We start from the raw sequence: 23,328 nt of genomic DNA, 5'->3' as shown, positions 1-23,328 counted from the left end.
GTGTTTAGCTCAGCGACATTATATCGTCTCTCATTATAATCAGTCGACTAGAGAAACATTACTGATATTGGATTGCACAGCGTGGATCCTTTATTAAATTTCCCATCCCGGCAGATGTTAATTTCGCGGGATTTCAAGCGCGTTACACCTGTACGCTTTGAGTGCAATATTGTTTAAATTTAGCTTCACGTAGCTACTAGTAGGTACTTAGATAAATTGATGTTTGATGAAATTATTTCTGTACATATCCAGAAAATACCTAAATACACTTGAAAATCAAGGTCTCGTAGGTTATGTACCTACTAGACCGATTTTGGTAAACAAAGAGCTTGTATACGTTATTTATTTAGTTACTCAATTAATAAAAATCAAAAGGTGTTTTTTTATAAAAAAAATATTTATTTGCTAGTTTACTAAGTTATCCCGAAATTTTAAAAATGAAACTAAAAACAATAAGATTATTTATAATTTTGTTTGTTTGTTTGTTTGTAAACTCTTTATTGCACATAAAAATAAATAAAACAAATTGCAAAACAGTTATTGGATTTAGAAGAATATGTACAATGGCGGACTTATCCCAATGGGATTTCTTCCAGTCAACCAAAATATAAAGGAAAATCCATAATTAAAAGGCAGCGCACATAAAAAGCATTGAGATGCAGTAAAATAAACAATAAATTTCTACATATCTAATTAAAGATAAACATACATAAATAATATATATATATATATATAAACTTACATATTTATAAGTACACTCAATTGTTAGATGCATCAGAACACAGTCTTTTGATAAGTGATTTAAAAGAACTAAGGTTCAGAGCAGATCTCGTATCTTGTGGGAGGTTATTCCAAAGCTGAGCAGAACGAACACTAAAAGACAAGCCATAAGTCCGAGAAGAATAAGGAGGAATAAGTAGTTTAAGATTATTATGAGATCGCATGCGACTATCCGTCACACGGAACGAGAAATTTTTATGAAGATAGTGAGGAAATGAAGGATTAAAAAGGATATTAAACAAGAGAGATAGTGTGTGAACATTACGTCTAAGGCGAATGGGGAGCCAATTCAATTGGCGACGAAACTCAGAAACATGATCGAATTTGCGAAGACCGAAAACAAAGCGAATGCCCTGGTTCTGTAAACGCTCTAATTTGTCAAGCAACTCTTCAGTAACGTTAAGACAAGCCACATCGGAAAAATCAAGAAGAGGAAAGAGAAGTGATTGTACAAGTAAAATTTTAGTGGCGGTGGGTAGAAATTTTTGCATTCGGCGAAGTGAATGTAACGATACATACATCTTACGGCTGATTTCATTGATATAGGGGCTCCACGAAATTAATTTTATTGTCAACTTATGCGAAGCTCTACGTTTGAAGCGAGAAGCGAACGACACTTTAGAAGTTTATAACTTTTACAGGGTAAGGAAACAAGTGAACCGCTTTGTCTGTGCCATTGGCCCTCTCAATCTTTATAAAATAGTAACATAGGTTACCTATGAGTAACTGAATAGAAATCTGAGTAAATGAATGAATACTTACAAGATAATTTATTTAATCTTTGTTCATATATGCTTTCATCATGTCGAAACTTAAGCCACTAGTTTTGTGCAAAGCGCGTGATTTTGGCGTTAGTTCTATACACCTACTTGTGCAAGCAGCGTCTATTCAGTGAAGTTTCTTCAACGACCGAGATGCTGCGAAACGACTTCCAACCTGAGGTGAATAATAATACCAAACTTGATAAGTAGAGTGGACCACATGGGAGAATAAGTCGCCCACTGACATTTAAGCACAACCATAAGGTATTTTTAATAAATTCCCAACTTGGCAACTAACAGCCATACTACTACTGTACTGTACTGTATTATTGACCTTATTATATCTGTATTCCAAGCGATCACTTTTATTGTTCTGTCATTTTAAGTAGAGCCATCTGATACTTTTTTTATTTTTAGTTTCTACTGAAAACCAGCGACGTGACATAGAGCTGAGTAGAACTTTTTGGTAGCATATAAGTAAGTTACAATAAGATTTTTAAGTTATGTTATATCAGCATTTGAGTTATATTTATTTGTATTTTATGCTCCGATTAATTTATTTTTTTGTAGTAGTAAGTATTTGTCAAATTTCAAAGGTTTTTTGTATAGATGTCCACCAATCAGCTGATGCTTTTCCAGAACTTCTAGTAGACACTTATCAGATTATGGTAGACTCACTATAAATTACCATACAAACCGCTCGTAAAGATCTAATTAGGTAGGTAAGTAATTAAACTGATTCAATTCTACGTCCACCGGTTTGTGAGTGAAGCCAGCGCCAATTAAAACGGCTGTGGCGTCAGCAACACGCCATTTTGTAAAATGGCGCTTACAACCATCGCTCGTCACTTGGAAGTCCCAACGTTATCGAATTTTTGGCGATCGAGATGAAAACCAGTTATATTTTGGACAGTTTGTTTTTCGTTATAGACAGCATGTTTTGCGTACCTACTGTGTATGTGTTCCAAACATTTATATGGTAGGTATTATAAATTAAATTCGGTGTGGTTTGAAATCTTTCTAGTATTTCCCATAGAAAAATTGTTTTTGCCCTCCATACGAAATTTCTATCCATATACATTGTTTACAGTCTGAACAAAGCATTATAAGGGATGCATGATGGACTAAAAAAAGCTGATATTGCGTGACCCGCTGTTGATGTCGAGTGGCAAAATCACGCTTCAAACGAGTTGATTGATAGCTCTGACAATCTAAATGCTAAACAGGAGCGGATCTTTTTAAGAGTCCGCCTTATTATGTAAATCTGTACGGGTGATTTGGTTAATCCCTAATCGGGCGACGCTGGCCTGCCGGTCCCTGGGGCGCTTGTTCAGGAAATCCCGATTCTCTGGTTGGATGGACAAATATATAAGGTATCATTATAATGCCGATGACAATTCAGCTTATTTTAATAATAAAAATAGTACGGAAAATTGTTGGATGAAATCAATTAATACATACATATATACGTTTTTATCCTTAACGGCATAGATAATGCCAACAGTCCCCAAAGATAATTTTTTTTAAGAACTCGGGAACCGTATAAAAATTGAGGAAGAAAAACAGAATAATTTTTTAAAGGTTTTATGGGTAAGAAAATCTTTGCACATATGATTTAATTATTTTTTGATCTTAATGGTATCGTTATTCGAAGGGGAAAGGCTACACGAACATGCCATCATAAATTCGAGGATGTTCTTTCTAAGCAAGAGTATCGGAAACTGGCGGGCTTCCACGAAAAGAATGTAGGAGAAATTAATGTAGATGATCAAAAAGCATGTCCTATAACGTGTCAGGTAGAAAATCTCTGCCTTCTAAAGAAGCATTATCACAGGTAAAGTCTCTTTCTCGTCTTTGGAAATTTTCAGTTACTTTATCCGCCACTATGATTTGGTGCCGTGTGGTTCCCGGCTCGAATAGAAAAAAGAATAGGACCACTCCATCTCTTTCCCATGGATGTCGTAAAAGGCGATTAAGGGGTAGGCTTATAAACTTGGGATTCTTCTTTTAGGCGATGGGCTAGCAATCTGTCACTATTTGAATCTCAATTCCATCTTAAAGCCGAGCGGCTGAGCGTGGCCTATTAGTCTTTACGAGACTGTTGGCTCTGTCTACCCCGCGGGGGACATGGACGTGATTATATGTATGTATGTATGTATGATTTGAAGCCTAGTGTCCGCTCTCCAACATCTTTCAATTTGAGTCTGCAGCGTCAGCAGTTTTGGGAACAATGTTACGCCTTTCATCTTTCGCGTGGTCATTATATACATATGTTGATCTAAATAGCTCCTTTACCATAAAAATAGAAAGCTAATAAAATAAATTTTTAGATGAAATGATTTTTAATTTTTAATTTCACCTTTTCAAAACTTTTCCGTCGCAGCGATCGCGTCCAGTTAAAATCAGATATATAAAGACATGTTACGAAGTTGGTAGCCACGCGGAACTTAGTTCTAGAACTAGTTTGACAGTTTGTTTTAAGTTAAACCATATAAATAGAGTTTCCATTCGACAATTTTACTGTTATTTGGAGAACTGGCTTTATTAAATATGGGTAGAGAACTCTTTTTAGAAGCAAAAATTACCTAAGGAGTAAACGGAGTTTAATTTGTTTTTTCATTGTATAGTCACTTAATTATAGAGCTTTCATGAGTATATAGAGAAGAAAAATATATTGTGCGCCAGCTGTTTCAATTCCCGACACAAATTGTAAAAGTCAGTCAAGGGAAAGGCTTTCAATAATTTTGTGTTCTTTTAGGTGATGCGATAACAACCTGTTACTACGTACTGTATATAGGCTAGCAACCTGCCAATATTTGAATATTAATTCTATTATTAAGCCATACAGCTGAACGTGGCCTTCTAGTCTTAAAGACTGCTCTGTCTACTCCGTAAAGGATAAAGATGAGATCATATGTAAGTATGTAACTACTGATAATGAGATTGAAGTCAAATAGTAACGACTCATCCTGTTTAAGTAAGTGACATATTACTTAAAGTATTTTAGTATCGAATAACATGTGACATGACATGTCTTTCCATTTTTATCTTAAGAATTTGATTTGCAAGATAAAATAATCCCAGCTTACAGGCATTCACCGCATGATAACTTTGTAACGTCATAACTTTTTTTTGTAAACCGTTATTAAACTCTTCATTTGAACTCGACCATAATTTAAGTTGACACCCCCAGTTATTCCTACAAAACTTTACGTTTATTTGCTTTTCGTTATTTGGTACATGAATAGAATATAACCTGTAATAATATAATATTTAAGTACTTTTTCCCCGTGATTTCCACGGCAGCAAAGCTTTCGAGCGCAGCTAGTGGACTATAATTATGTATATCATACATACATACATACATTCATAGATATGGTCACTTCTATATCCCTTGCGGGGTAGACAGAGCCAAAAGTCTTGAAAAGACAAATGGCTTCGTTCAGCTATTTGGCTTAATGATAGAATTGAGATTCAAATAGTGACAGGTTGCTAGCCCATCGCCTAAAAAAGAATCCCAACTTTGTAAGCCTATCCCCTAGTCGCCTTTTACGACATCCATGGGAAAGAGATGGAGTGGTCCTATTTTTTTTTGTATTGGTGCCGGGAGCCACACGGCATGCATTATGTATATCGATGGCAACAAATAAGTAAAAACGTTTTCATTGTTCTTACGGCGGTGACGGCCTTGAGAATTCTGCATGCATTTTGTCAGTAACGCCGTTTATCGCCTAGACTCAATCTCCAATATCTTATCTTGTAAACTGATAACATGTCTTAAATGCTTCAGCGTACAAATCAGCGTTGACGAGGGCATATTTCCAGAATTTTTTAAGAGGCTGGTGTATTGAGAGACATGGTGCTGCTTAGTTCAGATACAAGATTCTCATAATCTTAAAGTTTATATTACTGCACCACAAATTGTATTTCTTCTAATACATTAGAATCTTGTGTATGTAAAAGATGAAAGAGAAAAAAGAAACAAATTTATTTTTTATTGAAATATTTCAATAGCATTTCAATAGCAATTGCCTTAGTGATTAAGGTCCACAAAACTCTCTGTACTGAAAAGTTTGAAATCTCGTTAGGTCCTAGAAATACCAGTATTTTTTAGCAATTATAAAAATAAGATCGCAATTTTATAAGCCTATCCCTTAGTCGCCTTTTACGACAACAATGGGGAAGAGATGGAGTGTTCCTATTCTTTTTTGTATTGGTGCCGGGAACTACACGGCACGGCATGTGATATTAGTAACTGAAAAAGCAAAACAAAAGCAAATAAGTACCTATAGGTATCAGAAAAAAAAATTAAGCCGTTGCAAACAAAAACGAAGAGGCTGCCTTTTCCCACAATAGATGACGCGGAAATCATTAGTGCCTCGACAACGCCTCGCGGGAAATAAATAGCCATGTTAATTACGTTTTTTTTTTAATCTCGTCTGTCTATGCATTGCCTTGATGAATGACAATTCCCATGACACGTGGTTTCTCGTCGCGAATCTCGGGAATTTGGATTTCGCCTACTTTGCATTATAGTTCGCTCTTTTGGATTTTATTTTAGAGGGGATTTAGGAGTAGGTAGAATCTGTGCTAAGAGAAAAGCCTTTAAAGGGATTAATTACAAATGAAAATACACATTAAAAGTAATTTCACCTATTTAATTTTATTATTAACCGTTTGTTCAAGTTGTCATCCTAGTACAGGAAGGGGGTGGTACCTCTATTTAAAAAAAATGGGAAAATCATTTAGCTTCTGGGAACAACTGCGGTCTTGTGTTTTTCATTACTTCACGGCAAGTATGCAACTCAGAAAGACATCTGCTATTTTGTAATAAAGAGAAGGTGAATAATAAATAATATATTAGCTTAACGGATACCACTACTGTCGACTACAGATATGTAGCTATCTAAATTTTCCGCAGTAATTTCAATTAGGAATTATTGGAAATTCCTAAAGAATATTAACGGAAGCTGATGAAATTAAATTTTCTATTTATTGTTTAGAAATATCGTTTAATAAAAAAAAAACATTAGTATTAAAATATATATTTACTTACGTAAAGTAATTTAATATAATTAATACTCTAAAGTTACTCAGACTGTAGGTACGCTCTGCCTATCACGTGCGTAAAGGATCAAAACATAATTTAAATGTATATATAAAAACAAACGAAGTACAACCTAAATTTATATTTACCTAAGCGGCATAGATCTGTGCTTTTCGGCGAGAATTCTAAATCTTCATCGATTTCACTCATTCGATTCTATCGTATGCTGTTCCCATATTCCTAGCAGTCGATGCGATTATTGATGCCACAGTGAAAGCTGGGAGGGGTAAATCTGGCATCTGAGATATACAATATTCCCGCATTTTCTACCTTTCATCTTTGACGTCACTTAAGTCTCTCTCGCACACGGAAATATAACCAAAATGGAAAACCAACTGAAAACTAAAAATAACAGGATGAAAAAAAAAAAACAATTTTCTTTCTTTTAAAAATTATGCCAAATTGAAAAGAGTTTTTTGCGATTAAACTCAGATATATATTTTTTAATTCCTCTATTTTTCATTACACCCACTGGAAAAAGGGGTAGAGTTATGGAAAAATCTTGGTATTTTTTCCGTGTAAATATTGCAAAGACGAGAGTTTTTCTAGTTTGGTTATATTTCCGTGTTCTCGAATGTTTCACAAGTATCGGTGGAGCTATCCGGTATCGATGTAGATTCATCACTTGTTTCTTCACTCGACTGTACTCGATGATAGGAAAGTCGGAGTTGGGAATAATCGTCTATGAAGAATTGCGAAGTACTGCCTCGTTTGATGTAGTTGAAGTGTCACTGACCGTGGATTCTGTGATATTTTTATAAGAATTCATGTTTTTACTTACTTTCTTTTCCTACATTTGGAGATTTTTTATAATTTTACCTTAATCTGTCTTTACAATTATTAAGGCCTTCGTAACTTAGTTCGTAACTTAGTTACTAAGTTTAAAAAAAACTAAATTTACCATTTTTTTATATTATATAAATTTTATATTTTGAATAAAGAAAGTATTTCACGTGTTGCGTACGATCTATTTGCTGTTATTTAGTTATTGCTTACTTATTTTCTGTCAAAAAGATAACCGAAAAGGATACCTAAGTAATAATAGTGGCAAATAAATTGTTGGAAAATATAAGTATTACATCTGTTAACAAATGAAATAACCTATCTTCACTCTATCGCATGGTTTCCCAAAGATGACAAGAAAATATATTAAAATTTTATATTACCTAAAGTTACAAATGCGGCCTTACATAACATAACCTATGTCTACAAAGTCAAATCGATGAAAGTACGTTACATCAAACACTGTACCTAAATGATACGTTACATACATGATAATCGGGTTATACCAGGACACATAAAATACGTACTGTAACACAAGTGCCTAACGAACCCTTTATTTCTGTTTATACGACAATAACTTTTACGCCTACGAGCAACGCCCTATATTCCGTAGAACCTACTCGGAGATACGATAATCTTGTTGCCTTGAATTCGCTCGCAGAGACATCTGTATTAGATAATAAAAATATATATTTTTATATGAAACTGAGTAATCTTTATCCCGTATGACAGATGAGTCACAAGTCGATATGTGATCAATTCAATCTTATCACTGATAGATGTTTATTATAAAAAGAGGAATCGGTTTTTATCAGTATCACTTAACTCGGGTAACCTTTCCTTTAATCATGAAATTCGCAATAGTTCTTCTTGGTTTGGTCTCCTTGGCTTTCTCGGCTCCTCAGCCGAGGAAGGTCTTCCACGAAAATGTGGAGGATTTCCTGAACCTCATCAATGACGTCGCCGGAGAAGAGTTATTTGAACTCATGGAGCATTACGCAGAGTTTGAAGAATTTTGGGTTTCCATAAATTACTTGACGACTGCCGACTTCAAGAACCTCGTTTATGAAATGGAATCGTTGCCCGAGTTTAAAGCTGTGAGTATTCTTTTTTTTATTAGAATAAGATATAATTTTGTGGTAACTATATTGTAAGGAGGCTGATTCGATATTTAGAGACGTGAAGATTTTGAAGTTTTCCACTACAATATTAATTTATATCATATTTGTATTTTACAGGTGATCGATTTCTTGGAGAAGGATAACATCGATATTATGTACTTCATCGACCGCTTCAACTTTATCTTAGGTAAGATTTTTTTTATCTTGAAACAAAATATCATATGCAAACTTCAATATGCAAACTATAAAATGTCGCGTGGTTCCCGGCACCAATTTAAAAAAGAATATGATCGGTCCATCTCTTTCCCATGTCTGTCGTAAATGGCGAATAAGGGACTTGGCATTCTATCCTTTAGGCGATGGGCTACCAACCTGTCACTATTTGAAGTTGTAAGTTTAAGTTACTATATAAAAATAAAAAAAATCTAGTGTATTTAATAATGTTTATCAATTATGAATTATTAATATCTATGTAATATGACTATTATGTAATAATAAATAATATACAAATTTATGATTGCGAACGAACAATATTCTATTTCCAGAGGAAGCAACAGGACCACAAGGCTTCAAGAAATCCCGCCACCAGCTCAGCGGCCGCGACTTCAACTCCTTCATAAACGACTGCGTCGCCGCTTTACCGAAGGACCAACTGGCCGCCTTGTTTGACCAAAAACTGGCCGAAGATGAAGAATTCAGAGTAGCCATAGAGAATCTGTACAGCGAGGAGTGGGCACAGATTTACGATGCCCTATGGAAGAGCGAACAGTTCCAAGTTGAAATTAGAACACTCGCTGAGCATGGCATCGAAATTAACGTATTACTCAACGAGTTGTTCGCTGTTTTCGGCCAGAATTAATTTGTTTTAAAAGTCATTAAATGAAATTGTAAATAAATAAATGTTTTTTTTTAATGTACCTACGTAATATAATTTTTTAATTACTTGGGGCTCAAATTTTAGGCGATGGGCTAGCAACTTGTCATAATAAAATTTTTAATTCCATCATTGGACTAAATAAATACAGGACTAATTTAGATCCAGTAAAAAATATTTTAATCCTCCTACCTCCTTGAAAAATGGTTTGCACATTTCCTTTAGCTAATAAATAAATAAATGTACAGGAAAATTACACATATTGAGTTAGTCTGGATGTAAGTTAGATACTTATGTTACAAAATATAATAAACATAAATAACGTTTGAACGTATAAAAAAGAAGCTATCAATACAAATAAAACAATTTGTAAATATAGAATATTCATTTCTTCATCAGAGTGTCGTGACCCAAAAGTTTTAAAGACAAAGTTCGCGATACTTTATTAATTTCTCTCAGGAAGTATCGCCAAGTGGATGTTGTTAAGTTGACGAGTTATGAATCAGCAATGTTGTACACAGATATAAAGTTAAATATTATCTGGTAACTTTGTCATCAATTCTGTTGACTGGATTTGTCATAAATTGAGATTTGAACGCTCAGTCCTCGCTTCATCTTTGGCGATAAGTTATTGCCACTTGCTTTATAAAATTGCCCTGAGCCATTAAGTTGTTATAATAAAAAAGGTTTACTAGATATATTTAAATCATGAAATGTATGCGTACCATGACTGACTACCATGGTTTACAATTATTCCGTCTCTCTTACTCATGACAGTATCGTGTTCACGGATTCTAATTCTCGAATATTAACATAATTAAAATATGACTTCTTTCTCTTTCTATCACATCGAATTATCAAATTAAAACAAATAGAGTAAATAAGACATAAAATATGCCTTATCAATCTTCGTGAATTAGATTCTTATAGAAGATGATGACGATGTTTCAAGTCATCCATCTGGAAAGTATATGAGTTTACACTGAACGTTCATAAATTCATATGAATTACCTACGTGAGTTTAAGCTTTATTTAATTTTCATTAAAAAAGGGTTAGTATTACAGGCCGAAAAGACTTGTACAAAACTCTAAACCAATGTATGCAGAATAGACTGACCATTGTACATAAAAGAACAATCATTCTTGGACATAAATAGCGAAGTGGTCACCAAACTTATTGTTTCCATATAAGTGACTATTCAATTGTTATTATTTGTTTGAAGATGATCAATAGGATATTTTAATAATATTTTCGCATACCAATCAATCTTCACGTCTAGCTGGATCAGTAATTTTACTCGCGTAGTAAAGATCAGCAGTGCACTTGGTTAGACCATCTACGTGTATCTCGTATTATTGAAAAACTAGAGAAAAATGAAAAGGGTTATAGTATTGTTGTTATCACACATTTACATGAATTGTGCATTTTTTATACCGTATGGAATTTTGAAGGTAAGTGTAGCCTTTTATATTATCTCTAGACATTCAAAATTTTGTAAAAAATTCGCGAGGTCTAAGTTCTCGGCAAATGACTATGTAATATGGTCTATGTAATATGGAGGTGTCCAAACAAGTCATATTTCTGTAAGTCGTAATTAGCTTTCATTGGCAATTATCTTATATTATATAGAAGTAAATCATAATTTTTTTCGGTGTTAAAAAAATATGTATATATTATGTTGTTTCAGTTGTCGTGTCAAGACAGCGCTCTATTAATCGATCGTATTGTTGTCAAACCAGATGGCACACAATCAACACATACAGGGAAAATCATAGCGAGATCCCTGGAAAATCAAATTTTAGATCTTAAGCAAAAAAGCAATGATAAAATCAATGATTTAGTATATAACGAAGTTGCCCCAAAACATAGCAATGTTAACGAAAGATCATTTGTATATTTAAAACAAAAGCACAGAACTCCTATCATTAACTTGGTTCATGGAACAAATGATGGGCTGACGAAGTCCAATGCTGAACAATTGGCAACCATGAAGGAATATTTTCATGATTTTACCAAAAAACTAGCTCAATATCCAATAGAAAAATACTTACAAGATTACTCTATTTTTAATCAAGATCCAAATGAAACTGTAACTAGAAGGTTTTCGAAACTAAAATTAGGAAATCCGAGGAAAGATTACAGAAAAGACAATATGAATGATATTGATCCGAATCTTTACGAAAAATTGAAAATCGTGGAGTTTTTGAAGCCACCTCTACTAAGATATGAGCATAATTCTGAAACTAAAAGAAATGAAATATCGCAGACTACACAACATACTAGTCTCGAACGATATGATACACATGTGTATCCTACTCGCAGTAATCAACATTTGCATATTAACAACAATCTGAAAGGAACTATTTATGTTAAACCACGCGAAAACGAAACGCTTTGTTCTCACATATATCACAGTCATATAAAAGAATGTGTCCAAAGAATTTTCGGTAAAAATGTTAATCAAAGTGCTTTTAATATACTAACGAAATGTTTAAGAGAGTTGTGTTTAAGAGAATACAAGAATAAATAATAATATTACTAGATTACATCAGATGAAACTGAATGTAAATCGAAATATTAAGTATGCAAAAAAAATCTTGAATTAAGTTTAAATATCGTGTTATTTTTAAGTAAGTTATTGTACCAACACCCGAGGAGACTGATAAAAAATTGTGTAGATAACGTCGCGTTACATCATACCACCTCAAGCAGGCTGAAGAACTTATGTTGAAGTATTGTATTGTATTGAAGAAATATTGTAGTTTGATTTGAACTTAAATCAAAATTTCAGTACACTCTGTACATAAATCTTTTTAAAATTGGCAATCTATAAAATATATATATATATATATTTCTTTTTTCAATATTAAATCTCATAAATATATAAAATTAAACAATGTATTCTCTCGTCCACATTCTATTCTAAGTATAATTTTATATTGTGAAGTTGATGTTGTTGAAGAAAATGCTGCAGTGCAGTTTGTTACCGCTTCTTCTGCACTGACGCCTTGGAAGCGGCAGTAAACTTAGTTTTTAAGTAATTTATTTGACGTCAACCAATGTTGTTAAACCATACGACAATTATTAAGCGATATATAGTATCCTATAATAATGAATAAAAATTTTGAATTTGAATTTGAATTTTGTTGAAAATATCATTAACTTAAAATGGACACAAAATGCGATGATGATGAAGAATATCACTAATTTGAAACGAACATAGTGGTTGCAATAAATTTCAGCGTGTTTTAAAAACACTGTATTTAAGTAAAGTATATACTTACACACCAGCTGCCAAAAAGTTGATAAGTTATATTTTTCGTATTTCTGTAAGATTTTTGGAAAATAAACACTTTATATTGATATAATTGACTTTATTTATGAAATAAGAACCTTGTTTTTCTATAGATGGGTTTTAAAGTTAGATCGCTGTATAATGCATGCGTGCTTGTAACGGTCACTTCATATTAGTTGCTTGCATATTCGTGTCACTGGCATGAATGTTTGAGAACTGGACTGGACATGTTATTACATACAATTTTTCTTTCTTCTGGATTTTTAGTCCCGGTTGCATCCTCACCTCTCTAGAGAAGAGCCCGGGTTATGCCTTTGTTATTACATACAATACCTATAACTTACTAAAAGTATCTGAAACAGCTCAGCTTATAGAATTTTTTTACAACAAATATGTTTGTTTTAAAATCTGTCGTAAAATATTGTTTTCTGGGATGTTACTTCTTCCCAATTGTTATAATTAATGCACGTGAATTTTAAGAATATCGATTGAATAAAGGTAATGCAGTCTACAGTGGTAACTAACGAATGCACAATTAATTTCGCGTATAAGAACGTGGGTGGCTGTTAGGATGGTTAGGTATTAACGGTATGGTAAAGCAATCATAGGCAACTAAACGTGCAAACCATGACCCATGTTGAGATGGCTTCCCTTGCAAATCAAGAGTGTGGAGGTCATACAGCAAATCCACTAAATTGCCTGATTTAGCCGCTCTCCGCAAACGGGACATGAAAAAAAAATTAGGCCATGACGTGTTCTGAACCATCCATTATCAATTTAAAGTTTTGTTTATATTGTACGCATATAAATGTTGCCATTATTAATTTTGAGTAAAAAACCCCGTCTTTGTTTGAGAGCTTGCTTCAATATTTATATACTTAATTCTAGTTATTAGTGTTTTTTGTTGAAGCGGCCACAGAAAAATACTATTTGCAAAAATTTTGACTGTGTAGCAATTACGATTCATTGGATACAGCGATGGTGACAGACAGACGGACAACAAACCTCTCTAATAGAATGCCGGTTCCCTCTGGGTACAGAATCCTAAAAGACTTTCTTAAATGGAGCAGTGGCTCGATTACTGGATTTAAACCTTCAATACCGATAATTACAAGACTACATTGAATCTTCTGCAATGTAATTATCGGTAAGTTGTCGCCAGTCACCAACTGCTATCTAATGCTTATTCCAATATAAGTCATCGGTCAAAGAGTAGGATCTTGAAGAGTGCATAGCGAAGCGAGTTCACACAAGCGTACGATAAGATCGGCTCAAAGTTATCGCGGCCGTGATCGGTGCGCGCGCATCCTCTGCTGCTGAGTTTGTTGCTCCGAGAAATGAAAAGCAAACAGCGTGCGCTAACAGATGTCCAGATAGCCAATAGCTTCCTCGTAGATGTAAACTGCTGGAAATGATATTCAAACAAGTGTTATCGGCCTCTGTAGGGTATGGGTTATGGGAATTCCATTCCAGCTGTACTTGCTTAGCTTGCGCGTCTTGTGGATCTGTCTACCCTTTATTCCAACTTAAAACTTAAACAAATATTAGAAATGCGAAAGTAACTTTAAAATAAATATTAGGGGCGATGTAAAAGTTAGGTTGTGAATAAAAAAACATTTTGGATACGTTATCATGAATGAATGGCAACATGTTGATTTCATTCAAAACACGACATGTAGTTGTATATATATACCCACAATAAAAGATTCTTCTGCGCCAATTAATTCGTGGGCTTCATGTAGTAAATAAGGGCAGGTAAGTACTTGAAAATGAAGTCAATAAAAACAGATTGCACATCAGTTGATTGAGCTCTCAGTGTGTGGTTAAGAGGATTGTGAATTCATTAAGACAACAATTTCCATTATGGTCGCTTAATTAATTAAAATTGAAAAATTTTAAACATTCACTTTAAATTTTTCGCATATTGGTTATTAATTAGGCGATGGACAAGCAACTTGTCACTATTTGAATCTTCAAAACCCTTCAGTATTTTCGAGATTCTCGTCTACCCCGTAAGGGATAGAGAGGCGAACTGATGTATGTACCTAAGGTTATTCATAAAACGTATATTTTTTGATAGTAATCAACTTAATTTCACGTTATTTTACATCACAAGCAGAAAGACCGGTTTTATATTTTTGTAATTATGCAAAGAACTAAATTAAAAAAAAAATAATAATGATGTTTATCGGAAAGGTCACTTGTTTATCTTTGACATAAACCTGTAAACCTATTATCTTACTATTTTAATTACATAAGCATTTAATTTGTACTTAAAAGCTTTTAGCATCAGGTCCAAGAATGAAAAAGAAGACAGTTAATATAAAAAAGTAGCCGTATGGTTTTCCCCGAATAAAATATACTTTTGCATGAATTTGTATCATACTAATCGAAAGGCAATGTTTGCTTTAGATAAGCGAAACTATGTTTTACGAAAGTTAATTGGCCTAATACCTAAACATTCACAGCGTTAACATCACTTACGACTTACACGCTGACTTAAAAAAACAAAACGATCTATTGCTATGATAAAAAATAAATAATCTTTAAAAACGTGTACCAACAAAAGTAAGTGAAAGAAATACTTAAATTCTCCAATTTAGTTTAGATTCAGAGATATGTGCTACTGAACTGCGGCCGTTGGGCCATTCATTCTGATTTTAGGAGCAAAGCATGCCACATTTGTTTTCTTTAGATCCCTTAGTTCTTTCGTAGTATTTGTAGAGGGAGATGACTTCGCAGGACCCTTACATTGTTCGAAAATATTTGTGCCCCCTGTTGACGATTCGACAAGCTACTTGAAGATTTTTATGCTTCTGCGAACACTATGTAAACATTGTATTTTGGTGATGGATAATCAACATATTGCTTAGTATAATTAACCGTGGATACAACTTCTCTTCTTTACGAAGTCGCAACTTCTAGGTAATTAATATCTATATAATAATTTCGTATAAAAGATGCCTTGCCTTGCCGTGCAGATCAAAAAATCAAAAGTAACTTGAGATTCTTCTTAGGCGATGGGACGGTCTAACAACATGTCAGTTTCTTTCAATGTTAGTTTCATCACTGAGACTTATTATTATTTTTTATATTGACAACACAGTACAGTGAATAAAAAGACTGCAATTGGCGAAATAGTAAAACATTTTATGGGGTTGTTGGGCAGTATGACAGAATTTAGTGTAAGCGTGGATACTTAACTCTATCTTGTATGTGGTATCTAGAGTACGCCCGGCTCCGCCCGCGTGATATGAAAAAATCCCGCTTATACCATTCTCGAGGAATTTTAAATATTTAATACATCATAGCAACTATCTGCATGCCAAATTTCAGCTCGATCGTTCCAGTAGTTTAGGCTGTGCGCTGATAGATCAGTCAGTCAATCAGTCACCTTTGCTTTTTATATATATAGATTTGAATATTCTTCAATTTATTATATTCACAGAAAGAAAAGGAAGCCGAGAGAGAAGCGTATCATGAAATTTTCAACGCAAAATTATAAACTCTCGCATGAAACTCGCTCAATTGAAATTAAACACACGTATAAATAACTGTTTCCCCGTGCATACGAAACTAAGAAGTTCCGGAGTGTGCTAATTTCCAACACTTAAATTTCCATGTAGTTTCGGATCTTCAACAGGTCTGGAGTCTCAAGTTTGAAACTTGGCATCGAAAAGCGTCATGGCTGCCGCGTGCATATTTTATTTCACAATTCGCGCTTCGCTGCAACTGTTCGGTGCTTCCCACGCCTTTGTTGCTGTCGACAGTTGTTTGAAAGATAAGTGTTTTGTATTTCAATTGGGGTATGAGGATAGCAATCTATTTTTTTGTGGTTGTAACTTGTATAAGTAAAAATTCACTCCACAGCACAAATTAATGTACACATAAACCTTTATCCAGCAAAAACTTGTGTATAATCTAAATGTTTAAATAAATTTTAATAATATATTTTCAGTATTGTACTAACATAAGCTCTAAGTTTGAAAACTTATTATACTTGGAATCTTGAAGCTTGGAGATTTGGGTCGAAGAAAAACTGCACTTTTAAATAATACAACTGTAAGTACTTACTTTGTATATAAAAATATTCAGTATTTAACAAAATAGGTATGCAAATAATAATTATGAATGTATGTATAACTTTTAACTATATCTTCGATTTTTTTTTGTGATAGCGCGCATAACATTGTTTTTCTTTTCAAAAACTATACATTGTGGTGTACTATTTGTGGCCAGTGTCACGTCTTCATGAAGAATACCATCTTTTTGGAACCATAAAGAGTGAGTTAAAGTTTTTAACTTAGATTGTTTGTTTGTAAGGGTTGATATTTAAATACTAAACCGATGCTAGTCTTAAATAACTACGAAGTGTTTTTGCGCGATTATTCTATATTACTTACATAGTACGGTAAATAAAACATCTATACCTGGATTATCAATACCGCTTTCAATTTTGCGCGCGTCATGCAGATTGATTGATTGCCTCATTGAATTTACCTCAGATATACCTGTACTAATTCAGCAGCTTTCAATGCATAGCAAATACACTCTTGTTTAATATTTAGGTCAATAATACAGGTACATTTTGTATTTATCGTTATGAAGTATAAACTACATGATTCTGATATAATATTCAACAAGAACAAAATTATATGTGTATATTTATAATTACATTTACGTACACATTAATATTTCTTCTGCTTCTTCTTTCAGTATCCATCTCTTTGAGTGGGTCAGCAGAGTAAGTATGTCTATTTATTTAAATTTTAGTCGTTATTTTACCATTTACTAGAATGACGACAGGTTTCCTCACAATGTTTCCCTCGCCGTAAGAGCATCGGTAAGTATTCAAACTAATGTACATAAGTTCGAAAATTGTCACTGGTACATACATACATGGCTGAGGTGGGATAATTCATCAAAGTTACATCTCCGGTTATAATTTTTCTTAATCAGACAGGCAAGACAATCATAAATTAACCTCTGATTTTGCTTAACCGTTGTAAATATAATTAAAACCAATTTACTAAAGAGTTCGGTATATTTTAAGGTACCCGCTGAATTGAAGTTAAATTCATCTCATTTAATACTGCGGAACACAGAGCACAGTTCGCTCCACAATTATATTTACAGGGAGGGTTCGTGCCAACTTCCACGTGAACTATCCTATGTAAATTATAAAGCCGGTTGTATACTGTCAAGCCGAGTAATTACTACGTAAATGTAAATACATGATCACGCTTATTTTCCAAAGGGGTAGACAGATCTTTGGATACTAAATGTTTGCATTTGCCATGATTCCTGCATTCTTTTTGTTTCATCCATATTTCTTAATATTGCATGCAATTTCAAGGTACTCTTGTCTGTCCAATTCAGTTAGAATTAAAATTCTTTTCCTTTTACGGGTTTATAAAGTCTATAACACAAAAACGTAAATTTAAAAAAACTTACTTCTTTTTTTAAATATGAGCGTAGGCTAAAATATCGGTCCAGATAATGGAAGAGAGTCAGTTACGTAATTTATTTGATTTAAAATTATGATGATCATTTTTCTGTTTTCAAAATTTTTAAACTTTTTTTTGCAGCCAGTGATTTACCAAATTTTCTTTAATTAAATATTTATGTAGTATGTAACCAAAACTACACAAACACAAGTTATTGTTCTATAGGTTATGTAGTTTTTTTATTATATTCCATGTGAAACAGCCTTGTAGCCACCGCCAACATTAAGATAACAACTATTGTAACTGTACGAACTGTACCTACAATGGTACAGTGGGATTGCGGATGACGTGTACATTACAGTGGCAGAAAATTCCCTTTGAAGTAAGTCATCAAACTTTGAGGGCAGGGCTTGGAAGTTGTGAACCCAACTTTCGGCTTTCGTCTAGTAATTCTACGAGTATTTTAAGATTTATGTTTATTTATTATTCCTGGAGTAGGTAGAGACTTCATCAGCCAAGTTATAGGCTATTTTTATAAAAAGGTTTATAATATAAATATAGGGTAAAAGTATTTCCACGATGTCCATTGTATGACCATTAGGGTGGGTCGATTTTCAAAATTTTTTGATAAAAATCATGGGTGGGTGTTAAAAGTTGCGTTATTATCATATTATTACAAAAAAAATATTAAAAAAAATATTCGGTATACCTTATAGCCCTCTACCGAAGCCCAAATAATCGAAAAAATTGGTATTAACCGCCTATATTTCAAACGCTTTTAATAACTTTAAAATCCTTTTTTTATACTTATTTTTGTTTTAGTTTGGTCTTATAAAGATAATTGAATCATACAAAATCAGTTTTCTACATAATTCTCAAATTTCTAAGTGGGTAGATACATTACAGTATTAACGGCTTTGATGGTACCTACGCGTAAGTAAAATACTTACGACTATAGACCTTTGTGTTATCTTTGTTCTAGTGATTTTCGATACTTTATAACGAATTTTTAGCTGGAATATATTACATTTCCACGAAGTTAGTTTCCTAGTATTATTATTTTGGGATTGTGTCGTAATACTTACAATTAGTGACTTATAAAATGAGCGAGCGAAAACATCTCATTACACGAAGTGCTATGGACTGTTCTATATTTGGAGCACCTGTAGAAATTAATATAAATATGTTACCCACAATAGCAGACGTAATAAAGAATATATTTTTCATGTGAGGCATTAGTTACTGCTAAAAAACTCAGGAAAACAGCCAGCAGTAAGTGAAATCTTCGCTATTGTACTCCGCGACATCGAGAAAATTCGGGTTTCACCTTCTATTCCAATTGTGAGTCCAAAACGTATTAAAGAGCTCATGAAAAAGTATAATGATGAATATTTGAAGCTTATCCGATATCCACAAAGCAAGAGATCTGAAAATTATACTCGAAAACTGGCAAGTTTTAAAGATACTGCTTTGTCTCGACTTTTTGATATAGCATCATGTAAATGTCAAATAATAACATCGTGCTCCTGCATTAAAAACGATAAAGTGCCTGTAATTGTACGAACATTTTTATTAGATCAAAGAACTGAAAGAAAAATGATGATTTCAAGAATAGATCACAGTGAAACAAAAAAAAAATTATTCAAAGGATTGAGAGACACCGAAAATGCAAAAAAAGAAATTTAAACTATAATGAACCAGAACCAGGACCAAGTCATTGTTCTTTTGAAAGAAGAAACAAAGTTGCAGAACCCTAATGAATTCACCAGTGGACCTAAGACCTTTCAGATCACGAATGTAATGATAAAACATCATCAAAAAGCGAAAAATCTTACAATACTTTAAAACTACCAAAATTTGCAGAAACTTGTGATCGATATGGAGTTTCTGATAGACCTGGAGCAGCTCTTATGTCAGCAGTTTTACAAGATTTAGGACTAGTATCAACGGAAGAAAATAACTGAGTAGTGGACAAAAATAAACTACGTAGAGCTCGTAATAAGGAACGCCAAAGCCTACAAGAGAACAGCTCTAAGAACCTTGTTGAAGGTATCTATTTTGATGGTAGGAAAGCCAAAACTCTACTCATTGAACATTTGTAACAGAGGCTTCTATTACTGTTGCTGATGAAAAAGCTCGAGATGGAATAATTCGAACAAAATTGCAATCCAGATCAATAATACCTTCATTTGACTGTAAGTCTGATTACAAGTGTAAAAAATAGATAAAATAAGTATTGACATTAGTTTTGTTTTTTCTTTAATATTGCAATATGTTTCATTTTTAGACAATTGAAGATCTTAATAAATGGTTTCTCCTTTAAAGTCAATTTCTTTTAAGTAAATAACCGTATTTTAATAGGTACAACTTTTTTTTATATATGAAATTTTTTAACTTCAGTAGAGGGCTGAAAAGTATATAAAATCAGAAAAATAAAAACATTGTCTAGTAGCTTATATTTTTACGCAACTTTTGAGACCCCCCCACTGAAAATCGAACAAAATTTAAAAAAAACGCCCGAAATCGACCCACCCTAATGACCATTTATATCATGGATTATGCGTTAGTCGTAAAAGGTCTAAGGGCATAGCTAGCAACCTGTAATTATTTGAATTTTAATTCTATCACTAAGCCAAACAGCTAAACGTGGCCTTTAATTTTTTACAAGTATGTTATCTCTGTCCACCCCGCAAGGGACAAAGACGTGACTATACGTATGTATTATACGTAAGTAGTTTATTCTCTGCCAATAAATATATCAATGAGACAATTAAAATACGCCGTGTAACCACGTATGACAATATTACAGAACTGTTATTTATTTTTACTTGATAAAAAACTATAAATGGCTTAGCCGTCCACCCTGGGACCGAATTTACCAAGACCGGTTCATTTGGAGCAAACGAGATGAGCTCGCGCCATTGCTCCCACTCGATAACCGGGACAATTGACACCCCCCAGGGAAATATTTACGTATTTAAATCGTATTAAAGTTGCAAGTCTGAGAAGAGGCAATTTACTATTTATCATTTTAAAAATCTACTATCCATCTCTTTTACATGAATGTCGTAAATGGTGACTAAGGGATAAACTTATAAACTTGCGATTCTTTTTTTAGGCGATGGGCTAGCAACCTGTCACTATTTGAATCTCAATTCTATCATAAAGCCATACAGCTGAATGTGGCCTTTCAGTCTTTTCAAGACTGTTGGCTCTATCTGCCCCGCAAGGGATAAAGACGTGATTATATTGAAATTCCCAAGTTTAAAAGTAGAATAAGTCTCTCTCAAAGGACTATCTCTGTGTAGGTTAATCAACCAATTAGGTACCTATAGTAAAAATTACTCCCTGTATGTTTTGAGTTTATTCGTTAATATTAAAAACAAATTGTATTCAGCAGTCTCTAAAGCTAATAATGTAAATTTATAAATTTAATAATATAATCTAAAGCCATACAACTGAACGTGGCCTTTCAGTTTTTTCAACACTGTTGGCTCTGTTTACCCTGCAAGGGATGTAGACGTGACTATATGTTTGTACGCTCTATAAATTGATGGTTAGACTAGGCTCGAAAATAGACAGTTACCATACGAGGTCTTCCTAAAGCAATCTCTATATTATTTTGATGGCAACTGAAAACAAATCGTTGATAGTTAGACGTGCTCGTAGTAACCCGTTGGCCAATACCGCAGACCGCAGCCTATTTGCAAATCCTCCGCGCTATTATAGACCAACGGTCCGAGGGAGCCTCTGTAATAAGTACGCCGATTGAATTAATATCAATCACGATTAAATTTAGAACGCCACTGAATTGTTGGAATGTCGAATACACACACCTATCAGGCATGTCAGTAGTGTTAAGACTTTAGGCAACGTTAAATTTTGAGATAGTGACGGGTTGCTAGCCCATCGTATAAAAAGACTGTTAATAAGATTCCATGATTGATGTTATATTATAATATGCGCGGAAAGGAACTCGCTGGCACACACAATTTTTCTTAGGTACTAGACCAGCTTGGAATTTATTCCAACTAAAACAAAATGAAAATAGGCGACAACTGATAAACAACTGAATGAAATCAAAATGGGCGACTTAACTTAGATTAAGTTTGAACTTTCAACCATCATTGCAAAAAGCGATTGTGTTGAAAAATAACAAACAATAAAAATGTAATAAAGCAACAACATGCTCGCATATTTTGATGTGTTGAACAAAGTTCGTCATATCGTGTATTCTAAAAAAAGTCATAAAACCCTCGTTCACACTTGCGAATTACTAAAAATCTGAGTACATTGTTGTGTACACGGTGTATGTCGGCCGCCTTTGTTACTCGGTAATAAAATATTTCATTATACTGTGGAACATCCTCGCGAGATTTTGATATTTTTTGACTGTATGCATTGACGTATTTTTATTATATCACGCTGGACAGTCAGACAATTATTTTCAATGAAGGTTGTCGTGAAAGGTCACTAAGGGAATAGGCAAATTCCTAGTGTAGCTTCTATCATTCAAGTATGGGTTTGCGGTACCTATTATATATAGCGGTAACATCACAATAACTTATAAACATATATATATATATTGACCGAAGTTTAATGCGGTGTTCATATTGGAATTTATTATAAATGAAACAACATAGTAATGTTTTTAAGAAAACAAAAATGATTTTGCCTATGAGAGCATGCCAATTATAATTTGTGTGCTTTCTCTTTTTTCTTTATATGATGGTATGAACATAATTTGTTTGTTATGGTAGGTAAAATGCTTGCATGGAAATACATTTATCGTGTAATTCATAAACAATGTTGCATAAATTTATAATACAAATCCTTTATCCAGCAAATAAAATGTTTACATATCTATGGTAGCCTAACTGTGGTAGCGGTGCATTCCATGTGCATATTCAAGGAACAGAGTATGTGTACGTAAATGAATGGTTTATTTGAAGTAAAATGTGTTTCATAACCTGACATTGATACTTGAACGACTACCTGAAAAGACACACATTTCAAATAAACCGCAATACATTCAGTAAGTAATGAACAGATTTTCTTGCATTCGTTTGAGATTGCCGTGTGGTTCCCGGCACCAATGAAAAAAAGAATAGGACCACTCCATCTCTTTCCCATGGATGTCGTAAAAGGCGACTAAGGGA

At 33.5% G+C, this 23,328-nt stretch overlaps 2 protein-coding genes and 1 pseudogene across 2 annotated transcripts; 2 read left to right on the top strand and 1 right to left on the bottom strand.

Annotated features, from left to right (window-relative positions):
• Positions 1–6,651: 6,651 nt before the first annotated feature.
• LOC132902809 (uncharacterized) lies at positions 6,652–7,376 on the bottom strand (annotated as a pseudogene).
• An 857-nt stretch (positions 7,377–8,233) lies between these two features.
• On the top strand, positions 8,234–9,469 carry LOC106129135 (uncharacterized). Its single transcript, XM_013327611.2, has 3 exons — positions 8,234–8,528; positions 8,670–8,739; positions 9,098–9,469. The coding sequence occupies exons 1-3, from the start codon at positions 8,280–8,282 to the stop codon at positions 9,409–9,411; spliced, it is 633 nt and encodes a 210-aa protein (XP_013183065.2). The 5' UTR covers positions 8,234–8,279; the 3' UTR covers positions 9,412–9,469.
• Positions 9,470–9,604: 135 nt separating this feature from the next.
• LOC132902796 (uncharacterized) lies at positions 9,605–12,717 on the top strand. Its single transcript, XM_060949180.1, has 2 exons — positions 9,605–10,878; positions 11,115–12,717. The coding sequence occupies exons 1-2, from the start codon at positions 10,801–10,803 to the stop codon at positions 11,955–11,957; spliced, it is 921 nt and encodes a 306-aa protein (XP_060805163.1). The 5' UTR covers positions 9,605–10,800; the 3' UTR covers positions 11,958–12,717.
• Positions 12,718–23,328: the final 10,611 nt, after the last annotated feature.

Source organism: Amyelois transitella, chromosome 18 (assembly GCF_032362555.1).
Source record: "Amyelois transitella isolate CPQ chromosome 18, ilAmyTran1.1, whole genome shotgun sequence".
In the NCBI taxonomy this organism is placed as follows: domain Eukaryota; kingdom Metazoa; phylum Arthropoda; class Insecta; order Lepidoptera; family Pyralidae; genus Amyelois; species Amyelois transitella.
Note: the sequence above shows the minus strand (reverse complement) of the source record. Positions and strands in the feature narration are given on the sequence as shown.

Excerpts from the sequence above, each read along its gene's own strand:
- LOC106129135 (XM_013327611.2), top strand. The coding sequence starts at position 8,280 with ATGAAATTCGCAATAGTTCTTCTTGGTTTGGTCTCCTTGGCTTTCTCG. Across the intron at positions 8,529-8,669 it reads CGTTGCCCGAGTTTAAAGCT|GTGATCGATTTCTTGGAGAA; the intron begins GTGAGTATTCTT and ends TGTATTTTACAG. Across the intron at positions 8,740-9,097 it reads CCGCTTCAACTTTATCTTAG|AGGAAGCAACAGGACCACAA; the intron begins GTAAGATTTTTT and ends TTCTATTTCCAG.
- LOC132902796 (XM_060949180.1), top strand. The coding sequence starts at position 10,801 with ATGAAAAGGGTTATAGTATTGTTGTTATCACACATTTACATGAATTGT. Across the intron at positions 10,879-11,114 it reads TACCGTATGGAATTTTGAAG|TTGTCGTGTCAAGACAGCGC; the intron begins GTAAGTGTAGCC and ends ATGTTGTTTCAG.